At 35.5% G+C, this 16,038-nt stretch overlaps 1 protein-coding gene across 1 annotated transcript in view; it reads right to left on the bottom strand.

The window, feature by feature from the left end:
- PIK3C3 (phosphatidylinositol 3-kinase catalytic subunit type 3) overlaps window positions 1-16,038 on the bottom strand; it is a 68,628-nt gene that overhangs the window by 36,423 nt on the left and 16,167 nt on the right. The window contains exons 7-18 of the mRNA XM_030968362.1: window positions 14,934-15,005; window positions 13,735-13,839; window positions 13,181-13,273; window positions 12,818-13,003; window positions 11,377-11,531; window positions 10,049-10,136; window positions 8,790-8,857; window positions 5,668-5,773; window positions 4,654-4,770; window positions 3,003-3,134; window positions 841-969; window positions 450-519 (exon numbers count right to left, since the gene is read on the bottom strand). Coding sequence (XP_030824222.1) covers window positions 450-519; window positions 841-969; window positions 3,003-3,134; window positions 4,654-4,770; window positions 5,668-5,773; window positions 8,790-8,857; window positions 10,049-10,136; window positions 11,377-11,531; window positions 12,818-13,003; window positions 13,181-13,273; window positions 13,735-13,839; window positions 14,934-15,005 — 1,321 coding nt within the window. The remainder of the gene's footprint in view (window positions 1-449; window positions 520-840; window positions 970-3,002; window positions 3,135-4,653; window positions 4,771-5,667; window positions 5,774-8,789; window positions 8,858-10,048; window positions 10,137-11,376; window positions 11,532-12,817; window positions 13,004-13,180; window positions 13,274-13,734; window positions 13,840-14,933; window positions 15,006-16,038) is intronic.

Raw genomic sequence — 16,038 nt, 5'->3', positions numbered from 1 at the left:
ATATCCTGCCTTCAATACTTTTAAAACAACTTGTCATTAACACCAAATTAACTTGCAAAAGGTGTGTTTTCACAAGTTTTCAAGATGAGAGAAAGTATGTTGATGGTTTTCTAAATATTTATCCAGAATGTATCTAAAAGCAGCCAAGTTTGATTTTCTGTTTTTCTCCTCCATTTCATGAAAAGATCTCTAAACAGAAGTGTTAGGTTATTTATTCATGACCACGCGGAAAGCCAGCAGCAAAGATTGGTAACTGCTGATTGTCATTTACTCCTAAATCCAGACCAGGCTCCTTTTATGGAGATATTTGAGTCGCCTATGGAAAACTGTGGTGACTCAGATTGTTTACTTCCATGGTTTAAATTCTAACAAGAATTTCTTACATGCTAAGAACACAGGGAAGAGATTCGTCTCCCTACTGTATGTTTAGGAAATAAATGTATTCATACCATGTTTCGTACTAGTTGCCAGCACTTTATAGGGTGTCAGCTTCAAATCCAGATTCTCTTTTCTTAACAGCTGGGAAAAAACAATATACAAAAGCAAAGATAAATGCAACAGAAAGGCAGATTCTATTACTAAAAGGATGTGTACTGGACATTGATCTCCACTGAAACTGATAATGAGCGAGAGCCTGTTTGGCAATTCTGTATTTTTTTTTCTTTTAATCTACACAGGTTAATTGCACATCTATACAGAAAAGAAAAAAGGCCACATAGAGATCTGAGAACTCCAGAATTATCAGCAATATAAGCTGCATTAATAGTGTTAAACAGTCTTGTTTTTGACAAGAAAAACCAAGAAAACAGAAAAACAAGGATATAGATTCATAATTTTCACCTTATCCATGAGTGAAATAATCTGAAGAATAAGTTGATCTTGACGTAAATCATCGCCATGTTTAAAAATTACAGGATATTTGCCTCCATCTTCTGTCTTGAAGAATAACTGAGCAGGCATTAAGGCACTCTGCAAAAGGAGATACACTACTAAGCTGGTTCACAGCAGCGCTCATATTAACACATTGCTACAGGGGAGCTCAGAAATAAAATCTTTGCATTGTATTTGCATTGCCTCAATAGTTTAGAGTGTACCACTTCCAATTACCAAAAGTGTAACTGTATTTTAGTAAGAAAAATACCTTAATGCTTTCCTTCCTTTTTAATCAAGGATACATTCTCCCTCCCTGCACCCCACAGCAGCAGAAGAGGAAAGGACAGAAGTATTCAATTTTTTTCCCTGTGCATGTAATTCCAATCAACAAGGAAGCACTATGCAAAAGGTCACATCAAAACAAATTTAAAGTGATCAGATCAAAATGCAACATAATTATAGGATAAGCAAGAAAGAACTCCTAGGGGCAAGTCATCTTAAACAATTAATTGCTTCCATAATCTATTCAGCAAAAGTGCCTTTTTACGTTATTGTTTGAGAAAGCCCATTTAATTGTTTGCAATTTTTCCACATAAAACGGGTCAAAGGGGATCAATTATCTACATGAATGTTACAATCTATTGCAACTGACCAAGTCACTTCCCTCCACAGCAAACCAAAATATAATCGAGGTACAGAGTTCAATCTTGAGCAGTAAGATTACATTTTTAAATTAATACCACAAAACTATTAACTTCCACATGTAAAGGCAAAATTATTCTTTATATAGTCCTACAAAAGCTAATGTGATGTCCAAAGGCACCAAAAATCAGTAATTCTTTCCTTTTTAATTCCATTTGGCTTTTTATCCCATAGCCCAGAATGAGATATTAAATGGCAAAATGTCAACTGTCAGAATTAGGAGAAGAAAAAAAATCTCTGATTTTGAAACAAGTTACATCTCACATTTTTGGTCCTATATTTTTTTGCACAGCTACAGAAGACCAATATGTAAAAGACTGCCTCGAGTTTGTCCTGAAGAACTTCAGCTATTATTACTGATAGGAAACATTTAGCTGCTGTTCCAGCTATGTTTGTCCACATTCTTTCCCTAACTCTTAAATCATACACAAAATGATGATTTGCAAAAGTTTGCTTTCCTAACAAAATCTTTTCAATGTTGCCTCCAACCAAAGGTGCAAGAGCATGCAACTGCAGAAGCCTATGCATCAAAGGAACTAACTTGATATAGAGAAGCAAGCTAGAACTGGCAGAAAACTATGCACAATATCTCTGACTTTAAGCAAACTCAAATTACAACACTGTCAACAAGGACTCTGATGAAACTACTGTGCATAATAAATCTAGGATCTATCAGAGATAACAGATTTAACACTGGCTGTCATAGCAGCCTACATGAATTTTTAACTGGCAAACAAAGGCCTCCGGGACATAAGTCCAACTTGTACAGAAAATTTTGGTCATCCTAAAATTAGACTGCAGTCACCTATTGGAGTTGAACACAAATTCATAAAATGGTCCAACACCACTGAGCACAGGTAACAACTTACACTGCTAGAATTAACTTACATTTCAAGCAGTAAAATAAACAAAGTAACCCCAGTCCTTTCAACAGTACATTGACTGTTTTATGGTCACAAACAGCAGCTATGGTTTGGTTTAAGGAATTACCAAACACAGGGATATAGGATTTACCTGTCAGTTGACTGTAACTACATGAAATGGATCACCACAGTGCTTTCCAGTCTATGAACTTAAGCTTTATTAAGCAATGGAATAGACGCACAAATGTAAATGTGACACAGTACACCTGCTTTTATTTACATGATTTTGATCTTTAAGTGGTACTCCTCTTGAACACACAAACAAAATTCTGGGAAATTCTGAACTTCATCATCTGTATCACTCTTATAAAAGCTGCTTTAAAATTTAAAAATTTAAATTGAAAAACAAAAGAAAATAAGGAGTTGTTTAACCATTTAAAAAGCATGCTACAATTGCATTTTGCCTTGACTATGTCTGTCCCTTTACATCTTTCAACTGATGTTTCTAAGTTTAGGATTCACAAGATTCGTTTGTATTTCAGCTACTCAGAAGCTCTCACTTACCTTGAAGAGTGTGGCTCTTTCAGGGATTATTCCTTTAATTTTCACCTGAGGTTCCAGAGGAAGTGGAATAAGTTCCATATCTGCTAAATTCATCTTTTCATTATCAGCTAACAATGCCTGAAGCCTCTCATTCTAAAAGAATGAAAATTTGTTTAAGAAAAAACCGACAAAACATAAAGACACACTAGGTATATATGAAGTCCATAAACGAAGGATGCATTACTAACAAATATTCAATTTATTCAACTCTTTATCTGTAAAAAGAATCAAGGTTTCACTCATATAATCCCGGAAAATAAAAATTTCTATTTGCAGTGATTTGAATAACAAAGGAGATATTCCATTTAGTGTTAGTACACTCAAGTAATTTTCTAAGTTCCAGATATGACAGTCTTAAAACAACTTGCTTCTAAACTGCCTGCACAAAGCACAGAATGATTTGTTTCTCATACCAAAGTTAAATGTTAGTTATATTTCAGAAATTGATTAAAATTCAACTCAGAAACTTTATATGCCTCAATTCCACCAAGGAATTTCCTACTACCACAGAAGCAAATGGTCAATAGCTTGCACTGATCTGATTTCCAGACTTGTTTGACATTCCTGTATCTGTAGTTTTCAGAAACGCAAACCTCATCAATTTTTGAGTACTTTATACTTGGTGTCCTACATAGGAAAGGTTGAATACAATAAAATCTGTAGCCTTTTCCCTTGCTGAATATAACAGACACAGACACCAAGGAGGTCCACAACTGTTAGGAATAGTTTTAGCGCTTAATTGCTGCTAGCTAGATGAAATCTAAAAGTAAAAGCCATTTATTTCTTAGTTTTACAGAGATGTCTTAAAAGAATATATAACTGAACACTACCAATGCACAAGCAGGAAAGAAATTGTACAAATTGAAAAATTCTCTTCTTTTAGCCTTTGTTACTGATACATAGCAGGTTGCCTCACTTTTTGTTAATAAGTGCTTTATTTTTCTGCATAAATATACCCCATACATTTAAAGAATCATCACACTGAAAAACTCATGTTTAGAAATACTGATGTGTGTCAAAGGAAAAGGTTATACATAAACAGAAATCTCTCTGCCATTTCTACTTTCTTTCCCACACCCACCTGTCAGGTGCTCTTAAAACACTTTAGCTAAGAAGGACAAAGCTTCTTTAAACATATAATAGAAAGCCTTTTCCTCAAGACCCAACAGAAAGCAGAGTTCTGATAAACACATACCTTATAGAAGAACAGGTTTTTTTGCTCTTGGAACAGATGAAACCTTGCTAGTAACTGATTTTCACTATCTGTTCTGGCATACCACTCAAATGACAATAACTTGATACTCTCCCACATCCCCCCAAAATGTTCAGTTATATCATCAACTATTTAACTATTCTCATATATTTCTTTGGCCAAAACACCCCATGAGTGCTTTTAAGGGCCTCTTATGTTTTCTATCTACAAACTTTGAACACACTTCGGAACTTTGAACTATCAGAACCTTTCTAAAGTTTGTTCACAGTTAACCAAAATTATTACAGAAGGATGGAGATCTGTTACAGATCTCAGTGCTAAGGAACTTTAATGAAAGGCTAACATTCCTACTGACTGTCAAATTTAGGCCACAGACAGGCTTTCCAATCCTTTAGTTACCTTTTTCTTACGATTCCCACTTTCACGCTGCACTGCCTTCATTACATGAACCAGCCGATCTACAAATGTCTGCTGGGCTGCCAAAAGCGAGCGCATAACTCTGACAGACTTATCACCCTAAGAGAATGAAAAGTAACAGAATTAATTCCTCATTCTGTAATTATTTTATCTAGAAATCATTCCTTTTTTCTTACACCTTTAGGCTTTTAAGAGGTTAAGTGAATAATGATCAATTTCCCGTCAATTCAAAAGGTATTTTCTGTAAAACACAATCACAGTCACTGTAGCTGGCAATCAATGATCTGACCTAACAGTGCACTTCAATTTGCTTCAACAATTTCAGTGGTGAACAGCCATGCATGACAAACCAATTCACACAGCCAAAGTAAGTTACTACGGATAACTGCAAAATAATCTTATGAAGCACAAGAGTCAGATTCAAGTAACCCCCCTAAAATTGGAAATTATATAAATTGTGAGATATAGGGAACTACGTAAAGACTGCATATCTGCTATACAGTAAAACTTCCAATTCACAGATTTTTTTTTTGGCTGTTTTAGGTTTTTTTTCCCTGCTGCTCCAGCACCCTCTGCTGCCGACACATAGAACAGCAAGTGCTGTTCCTGAGTTCCAGATCAGCCTCTCCACATGCGCCTCAAGGATGAGAGTTTACAATAAATAACTAAATAAATAGTAAATAAATAACATTGATTACACAAGGCTTTTAGAATGTTTTAGACCCAGTGTAAGGCACAGTATTTTAGAACCAGTATGTTACTAACAGGAGCAAGCAACAAAAAGAAGAAAGAGCTCTCAATATTTGCTCTTTTCATTTTTGGCAGTTTCTTCAGCTTACAAATTCAAAATTCGAGCAGGAGTGGAAGCTTTTATAAAATTTCAATGCATGAGACACACATACACAAAAAAACCCAACTCATCCTCCTAGACACCTGAATCTTTTTAAGGAAGAACTATCCCAAACTGTTACAGACTTCCTGACACAGAGGCATTACCTTCAGCAAAGCCTGACTGAATCTTCTCATCACGTTTAAGTACATTTCGTGAGTCTTTGGGTCCCTCTGCTGAGTATCTTGGTCTTCACACTCCACTATTACATACCTGCAGCATAAAAGCAACCTGAGTTATACCATCCTCTTGGAGCTACACAATTTGAGTGAAACACAGTAACCCTGTATTACAGATCTGTAACTAAAAATGAAGATGATCTTTGAGATCTATAGCTGAACCAACAGTTGAACCCTTAAAACTGCATAGTCCCCAATTCCATTTGGATCAGGAGAGTCTACCAAAGTGTCTGTAGTTTTTCACTTACAGTGAAGTGTCATGACTCAAAGAGGACACACCTGAAGTCCAAATCGTATGAACAGTCCAGCCAAGAAGTACAACTGAGCATGTTTTCCACTGTGAACCATAATTCTACCTGCTACATAATTTAGTGGTTGCAAACTTGTTATTCAAGAGCACCTACAATACAAGGAGAATCTCACCCTACCTGCTCCCTGTTTTATCATTAGAAATGGTAGAAGGAAAAGTATTGGTCCTAAAGCAGCTCTTCAGAGTCTACATGCCAGAGTTTCCATTTCTAAATTATGAATTGGATACAAAACTTAATAGTACCATCTGGAACACCTACACTGAAAATTTATTTTGATGTTAAGCAGTCATTTGGAATGCTTTTGTCTAAATTTCTACTTGCAGCACTGACAAGCAAATGTAGCTATTAATTGAAAGCTATGTACATATCTTCTTTCTGTTGGTCAATGTATCTCCTCGTACTACCCAGCAAAAACATTCAATAAAAATATAATAAAATAAAAGTATAATAAATACTATTAAAAAAAGAAAGAAAGTAAATTTTCAAATACTGTGTTTGGATTCAAAAGTGACTAATTCAAGACAGTCTCTTGGCCGTTACACATCAGCAAGAATTACACCATCCCTATGTACTTGTGCAGAATCTCTTCATGACAGAATAGTTGTGAGACAAGACTAGAGGTCTGTCATTTGCAGCTGATCAGATTTGAGTAGTCTTATTTATAAATACACAACAAATTACTACCACTAGAATAAGGCATATGTAACTTATTCCATGTGTACAACCCCAATGAAATCTGTAACTAAAGATTCTTCCTAGGGCCTTGCTAATGCATGTTATAGACTGTTCTTCCACGAATGTGTGTATAAAAGTAACCCCAAAGTTTGCACATAAACTTGAAGGAAAAGAAGAAGTAATTAATTGAAACGTGCCATTTTCATCTTAATTTGTTAAAAAGCCCTGGACAGTTTCTCAAAGCTATTCTGAATCAAGAAGTAAGAGTAATGCTTCATACTTGGGTAGGTGTCTCATGTGTCCAAAGAGGAGACAGAAAAAGCAGTAGCACTGACTTCTGAGGCCACTGTTAAAGGACAGGATAGTTTTACAATGACAAGCGACTGAGCAGAAGGTTCCATTTTCAAGGGTTATTGTACTCTTTCCATTGATTATTTTAGTTGCTGTGTCTGGATAGTTGAAACATACAATTGATCAGCAGCCATGAGGATTTATGGCTACGTCAGCTCATACAGTGGCTGCAACATTTGTGTTTTGTCACTGAGAAATTGAGATGTCTGGAAAGAAAACAAAGAAAAAATTGACTAGGGTTTTTGGTTTGGTGGACTTTTCTTATTCGTTTTGTGGAATTTATTTTTTTAAGTCATAAGTCAAAAAAACTCCACAGAGTTATGGATGTTTGAACTTTCTGTAGACAGAGTGTCTGAGATGTTGCTGAAATGTACAAGAACAGTTTCTATCAAGCTGATAGAAGTAAGTTAAGCTACCAACATCTTAATGAAGAATATTTGACTAGGTCAAGCACTTGGTTTCTACTCCCACCAATTCAGACTGCAATTATTTTAATAATTTATATTTAACAGTAATTTTTAATGAAGCTGAACATTATCTTTGGTCACTGCAACAGAAGTGACTATTGCTTGCAAATGTACATTAGTCATTCAGTTAAGTATCTTAAAATTCAACCTAATAAAAATAATTACACAATAAAACTTAGAAAGTTATAGATGGAATCTCTCAGCATAGTTTACAAGTTTCTTGCAAGAATTTTATAAAAACTGTTGATTATATTTTACATCACATATCACATTTATTTCCCAATTCACAACTTATCTGTGGTTAATGCTCTTAGCAAACTAAAATATGATCATATCCATTAGTATTTTTAGTTATTTGATGCAGCTACAAAGGTTACACATGAGAATCATATGACTTAGGTTTATCCATATAAAAGGCACCTAAGGTCTTCCTTTTAAAATACATGAGTATATGCAAGTAAATAGCTGTGAGTGTTGTGCATATGCAGATGTTTGTACACTAATACACACACAGACTCACACTCTGACACAGTACAGCTCTACTCATCTCAGCTTGCTTCAAATGAGAAAATTCCTACATGCAAATACTTGTTCAGAAGGCTTGCATATTACAACTTTAGACATCTAATTTTACTCTTAATACACGGAGCTGAGACAAGATCCTAAACTAAGCAATAATAATAAGTAATATTTACAACTGAATTTCCCCCTTAAGATTGCACATATCTGCAATGACATTTTGTTTGTGCTCATAACCATAAATAAAACTAAAATTAGGTTACAACAAAAAAAACCCCTCCTTCATGAATCTTCCTAACATACACCTTTGATTCATATTTAAGTGCATAACTTCAGTATTCTAGCCAACACTGTCAAACATTATAAGCACAAAAATTACAACCACACAAACAGCAAAGCATAGCAAAGGTGCACTTAATCTCCTCCCCAACACCATAAATAAGTTGAATGACAACTTTTAACATAGTTAGGCTGCTTTTTGTGACATTGTATGTAATGTTCTAGACATCACCTCCTTTAGTCTAACAGTAATGCATATTCCTACATTTCATTAGCCTCCAACTATGTTTAAATGCATATTATTTTAAATCTGCTACTTTACCCTGAGAAAAACTGAGATTCTGAAGCTCTCAAGACAGGTCATCTTTTGATGAGCATCCTTCTGGGCATTATAGCTTTGATTTCAATTACCTCTTGATACAGTATAAATAAACAGTTTCTAACATACCAGTACAAGTAGTTTGCCAATGTGGAGTTTTTGCATGCCCGTGATATCAAGAAAGTGCAAAGGTCTTGCTGGAAGGGATTTAAGAAGAGCAAAAATAAAAAATTAAGTTACAAAGAAATCTAAGCATTTGAGAGAGAGACAAAGTTAAGGAAAAACACCAAGTAAATATAACAGTTGTGAGAGATATATTTCCTTCTAAAATCTGAATCCAATCCTACCTAATATTTAAATCACAATAATTTAAATATTCCCTTAAATCCAGCAACACTACTAAAAGTAGAAAGTCTGCTACTCCAGTAATGTAGTTACCAATATATAAAAAGCAAATCATGTTCTCCAAAAAGAAACCTTTAATGTAATTTCTACTTATAATATGTTACTCTTTCCTCCTATGCAATTACATCTTGCTGTAAATGCCATAGCATTCAACTCCCAATGAGATTTCCCATTCGGTTTTGTATCCAGAGCATCTAACAATCTTGAAGTTGTTCTACATTTCAAGAAAACAAATTTGTTTCTTCTTCATTTAGCTGCTTCTTTCAGGTTTAATAATCCAGGTAGCAAGAAATCTGTGTATCTTTACTGATATGCTCAATTTGAGGTTTATTTTCTATGCAGTATTAAGACTCAAACAGGACAATTTGCATTGCAGGGAATGGATCATTAGTTCAAAGACCAATTAATCTGCATATCAGATTAAAATCAGATTCCTTCAAAATGTCTTTACCTTCTATCTTTCCATTCCTCCAGTCCCATTCCTATTACTTGTCTACTTCTGGCATAAACTGAATATAGTCCTTAGCAGAAGTAAATCAAGACAGTGTCTCACTTAAGTTCAAAAAAGATGACATGTCAAAGAATACGAAAGAACAGACTGCAGAGACTGAAATATCTGGACAACAGTTTTCTATTAAAAGATTGTTTTAGAACACCCTGAACACATGCAGTTTTCAGTGTCTAATCAGTATGTGATAGCCTTTGCTAACACATAATAATTTTCTCCTTTACAGAAGAATACTTTAATTTCCAGTCCCCCAGCTTTGCATACTGTGATCATGGACATAAAGAGACACCCTGTAAAAAAGTTCAATTAAGCCATTGCTATTTTCTTAGCATTTACTTTAAATCTATATTCTTTGGGCACTTCAAATATTCAGTGAGATTTACCCAAAGGATTCAAATATTCACACACCAAAGCAAGAAACAGTACCAGGTCACTAGAAAAGTACAATAAATAGAAACTAAATCATGTGACTTACATCAAGGTTTTCATTTTCTGCAAGCTCTTTTGTCTTAGAAGTAAGAGGTGGAGAGGAAACAGGTGGAATAGGAGTCATAATCTGGGAACTATACAAAGGAAAGCACGTAACTGGTATGACTCAAGGTTCTTGCTTAGGGGCCAGGGAGCATGCATGGAAATCACAATGAATTTCACTTCCACAGCATAATAAATTCAGAAAACTGGAAGAGTTTCTTCGCTACCTTTCCTTGAAGGTAGCATCCCAATCCTGTTCCAGAACAAACTGCATGAACAGCAACTTTGACAGCTGCAGTTCCTGAAAACAGCAAAAATCTGTGCCTGTGCCAGTTTATGCCTGTGAAGGACATTTACTCAAATAAACTTTGCATTTTATTACATCTTCCATTCAAAATAAGCAGACATAGATAGGAATTCAACAAGTCTGCATTTTCAGGAGCTTTCTCTAATGTTCTAAGATGAAACTGCTGATACACAACACCTGCAAGCACTAGTCTTTGGAATGAAACTACACAGAGCAGACAAATGCTTATTTGCAAGGCAAAGTTTTCAGATGGTAAATTTACCTGAAAAGAAGTAATTGAATAGCTCTCTCCTAAGATCTAAGTATCATTTGAGCCTCAAAATACACCACCCTTCCCACAACACCCACTTTTACGGCGTTGCAGAATGATCAATGAAAAGCTGTAGAACTGTAACACAAAAAATACACCCTCATGTTACAAGTCATTAGAAGCTTAAGACTGAAAATCCTAAAAATCTGTAACAAATATTCACAGAAGACTTTGGTTACAAAGTTCACTTGCACTTTGCTTAATACTTTATTAGCTACCTCAGTCCTTCTTTTGGATTCCCGCAAGTATAAGAAGTATGCTTCCACAAGTCTTCCCCTACACCTTATTTTGCAGAAGCAGAATGAAATTTCTTTTCACTTCAAATTGATTGGACTTTTAGATCCACATTCTGTGATGAAAGCAGGCAGTGGAACCTCACGTAACTTCACTGAAGACATCTTGTACTTTTGCAAATACAGAAGGAAGCAAGAGCAGTGTTTTTCCTGCTCTACAGAAGTTTTCTTCCTTTTGTGTAGTAAGAGCAAAGGCCATAACTTTAGCACTGTTTGCTCTGTAAACTATGTATAATCAGGAAACACATTTCATGAATGCTCCAGATTTGTCAGGATTGATTTTATTCCTGGGGATTTTTTTTAATGTTCAGATTATAAAATAACATGATGAATATGAAAAGCTCCCCTAAAAAGAAGAAACAATTTGATGTCTTAGAATATTACATGTTTCTGCCTTTCTGCTGGAAGTCTAAGCTTCTTACCTGTCTATTTCTGAAGCATTAGATCCAGATGTTGTCATAGTTTCTGACATGGAGCCTTGACTGTCCCTCTTGCTCGGCTCCAGGCCATTCTTTATGTCATCAAAGTTTTCATATTTCAATGCTTGGACTAACTGTAGCAGGTACATCAGCAAATCCTTAGGGAAGAAAAAAATCCAAGTGAAATAAGGGTGTCAGTCAAAGAAAACTAGAACTCCTTCTGTTTACAAAATTATAATTTACAGATAAACTTAGTCAGGATTTAGTGACCTCTACTAACACAGAAATGGAAGTCTCCCAAAACAAGCAATGTACCATAGCAACACTGGTGCTGGATGCAGTTGGACTCCCAAAAGATACTGCATTATCATTCTACTATTGTTTCTTACTCAAAGACAGTAAGTACTAATTTAGTGAATATTCAGGTGCAATTGCTATGTTAAAAATCTCTTTAGTTAAGCTGCCCTAAGTGCTTCCAGCATCCATAGAATAAAGCTTTCAATTTGTGTCTCAAAAGAAGAAAATTGAAAATTCAAGCATAAATTGGACTATGGTATCAAGAATGGAAATTCTCTCTTCTTTAATGGACTATTTTTTTTATCCTTTGTGTAGCTAGGGATCTAAGAGAAAAAACACATATCTAATCTGTTTTAGATTAAAGAACAGATTTTTAACCACTTGCTGTCTACAATCACCTTGTTGCCTTTACTGTTCAACTTCTTCTGTTTACTTACCCTTCCAATATTTTGTAAAAGATACATTTTTAATGTCACAGCAGTATGACCTAGGCTACTGAAGTAGGCTTGAAAAAATATAATATATTTATGCTGCCTATTTTAAACTCCACTGATTGCCAAAGATTCAAGAGTTATGGTAATACATTCAAACCTGGGTTTGCTTTTTATTTTAACTGTCAAAATAAAATATATAAATAATTGATATTTAGCATATTAGACTCTATTAAGTGGGCTCTAGTCATAATCACAGCTCATCACATTCTAATCAGTATACAATTAGAAAGACCTAATTTCCACAGATAATCTTCTACTCATTTTCTTTAGCAAAAGATTATGATGATATACTGAATTCACCAGATGAATCTGCTGAAAATCCTTCTATTTACTATTTAAGTTCAGAGTACTTCTGCAGGTTAACACTCAAAATTTATCACTCGTTTTGGGTGAGAGCTGTTTTACCTTGTTTAGCAAAACCGGCAACTATTGGCAGTTCATGCTAAGACAACTATCAATGTGTGACACTTAATTATGTAAAGACTGCTCCCCAAAAACCTTACAATACATAGCAACACAGTGAATCACCTGTTGCTTTCCTTTACCAATATTCATGAAAATGTCGTGAAAAGTACAAACATTTCAAAGACTCAATGAGACCAAAAATCCTGGGACCAGCTGACATTTCCATGTACCAACAGACCAGTGAATACCTCATCATCGGCCTGCTGAAGCCTGGCGACAGCATAGCGCCGCACCGTTGGGTTGGTGAAGTGAGATGACAGAAGCTCCAGAGAGTCTTCCACATCCATGGGCTTCCACTTGCCCAGCAGCTCCAGTGCTTGCTTTGCCTCTTGTGGTAGATCCCAGTTGACACACTTCAGGAACTTTGTCAAGGCCTAAACAGGAGAGTGGACAATTCACTAGTAGAAAGCTAGCCAAAGGAATTTTTTTCAAAAACTAATGTCTCACACAAAGGTAAAACTAGATTCAGATTATATTTACATAAGCTGGAAAAGCTTACTGATAAGGGACAAGGCCCCTTCCAGCCCAAACCATTTAACAACCCAACTTACCTTCTCCTGATGAGTAAGGTAATATCTGAATTTCCACACCAAATCCTGTTCCTCATACGTTAGTTGCTTTGTTGGTGGATAACTCACTATGATCTATTTGATACACAGTCAGAAAGTGAGTTTAAAAACAGGCAAAATCAACAAGTTAACAAAGTATACTGTGAGAAAGCACAACACTGACAACACAAAAATAGCTAGGGAAAAAAAAAAGCTTTCCAACAACACAAAGCTATGGTATCATGGTGATGCTTCTCAGTTACATGGTTGATTGAACTGACAGTGCAGGCAAACACAGTTGCTTTAAGTGTACCACTCACACCCACATGACATGCACAAAATACACATTCTTAACCCCCCCTAAATGGTTAAAAAAATAAATTAACAAGCACCTTGTGTTCCTTTCTGAGTTGGACTCTTCTACCTAAGCACTCTGAAACATTTCATTCATGATTTTCTATAAACTGAAATTAACTGTACTTTCTTTAAACTGTCACCATACATTATTACCAACCTACCTAATAAAATTAAACTTAGCCATCATATGACTGACTTACATTAAGCTGGTCTCGTGTAGTTGCATTAGGCTTCAGGTCATGATCAGAAGGTCCACTTCTTAAACTTCGAGCAAGTTTGTGATGTTTGCTTTCTACTAAGTTCTCCTAAACGCAGAGGGTAAGTCAATATTTATAAATACTAAATTTCAGAGAAAATTACTATTGAAGCAAAACCGTCTAGAGAAGACTCACCAGTCTCTTGAAAAATGCACAAAAATGAAAATTCAAATCTGAAAGTACAGCATCTTCTGGCTTTGTTTGTTTATTTTACAAAAAAACTCCTCTAATAATATCTGGAGGGTTGTTGGGAGTTTTGAGAGTCTGTTTCAGTTTCTGATAAAGCATTAACAAACCCTACCTTGCCTTTCGGTGAATTGCTGCAAAATGTAAGCGTTTCAGTCAACACATCCATGACTGACAGCACTCAAACGTGCTAAACACTTAATAAACATTTTCTTTAGGATAATGTTTGCAGCATAAAGCTTTGTATGCAAAAAAAAAATCTCAAAAACTTGTCCCACTGTTAATACCATGTTAGCAACAGTAGGAGCCACAATAGGAGCCACAGTGCCAACGAGTTTTCAGCAGCCAAGGCAGTTTCCAGCATAGTCAGACTTGCTATTGCAGTGTTAGATTACAGGGTGCTCAAACAGTGTTGCCAGTACAAGCCCACTTACATTAAGGTTCCCAAAGCTGCCAATACCAGTCCCACTGAATTGGCATCCACAATAATGGAAATCTTTTCTAGAACTGTACTTAGGCACTGTCTACATGAAAGACAACATACAAGAGAGTGTAGGGAGAAAATATTTTAACAGAGGAAGTGACCAAGAATTATTGCACCAGTCCCTAAATTCTACATTCCTCTTCTTCAGCTCCCTCTTATCTTCCCACCCTCTAATCTCTTTTGCCAACAATCCCCCTTCTTTGCTTTCTTACACCTCAGAAGCAAGCACATTATGCATGGAAAGAAGGAGGTGAACATAAGCATTAAATCAATCCTTGTATTTTAATCTAGCAGCAGCAGAAATAGAAAAAAAATAAATACAAAATTCAAACCCACTGATATTTCTCAATTGGTTAAATATATCTTGCCACTGGAATTTTAAAATGTTTTAAATGGCAAGCTTTCAACTACATTTATGAAAAGTTCAACAGTAACTCTGTAATGCAGATGGCACAACATGCAGCATGCTTACCATAGACATCTGGGGATCTGGAATCTTAACAATTTCAGGACTTGTTAAAATTGGAGATGACTCATCACCATCCTGAATGACAAAAAGTTGAAGGTATATTAAATATTTCAAGTTCTAGGGAGAAAATGTATCATATTAATGCATTGTGAACTCTACCACAGTAGAAGAATGATTCAACTGCTGACAGTTTTAAGGGGAAAAAATAAAATAATAAGCAGATTATTTTTCTTGTCTGTCTTTTTCCCAGATGATAAATGATTTGGCAAGACAGATGAAGTTCACCAGAGGAGACACAGCTTGACAGCTCACTACTGTTATGCCACACAGGTGAGTGGAGAAATTTGCCACCATTGCCACGTGTCCTCTGGAAGCACGAAGAGAAACAAAACCAGGCTCTGTATTTCCACCAAACCCACACAGTTTTCTAGAAAAAACCACTACATTGCAGAAAATATCTCCTAAAAGTTCAACACTTTAAAAGTTCAACAGAAAGATGTATATAACCTTATCTCTCAGAGGTTCTACATGCTTAGAGTCTAAGGTATGCTGTCTAAATAAGGAAGGGAGAAGCTACAAGATTCCTGTTTGAACCAGACACAAAGAAAAAAAATTAAAAGCCTGCCACTGCATTACAAAAGTAGCAACTCTGTCTTCTAGACACACAGCAATGTGGTTTTGTACTTCATAATACAAAGGTTTCTGGAGGGTAACTAACATCAATAAAAGCTATGAAAAGACATTTCATTTAAAATTCAGGATAAAACAGTCAAACCCAGAACAAAACAAACTCAGCATAACATGTGCTCTGCCATATTTATACTGAGTCTGTTTTCATTTATTTTGCTGTAAATTTGAGATCAGAATAAAATTTTTGACATGTCAACATTTCCCAGAGTAACTAAGTTTTGAGGTAACTTGCTCAGGTTTCTTTCTGCCCCCATCCTCTTTTTTTTCCCTACTTTTCCAATCACATATGCCCTTTGGGATAGCTTTACTTTCATACTTTTCAGAGGTAACTTTCAAAGGAGAAGCTGTTTCAAGGAGAAGAACCATTTGCTGCTAACAAGATATATGAGTTTAAAATTGCCATTAACCAAGAGAAACA

Source organism: Camarhynchus parvulus, chromosome Z (genome assembly GCF_901933205.1).
Source record: "Camarhynchus parvulus chromosome Z, STF_HiC, whole genome shotgun sequence".
In the NCBI taxonomy this organism is placed as follows: Eukaryota; Metazoa; Chordata; class Aves; order Passeriformes; family Thraupidae; genus Camarhynchus; species Camarhynchus parvulus.
The sequence above is the reverse complement of the archived record's forward strand: the minus strand, read 5'-3'. Positions and strand labels throughout refer to the sequence as shown.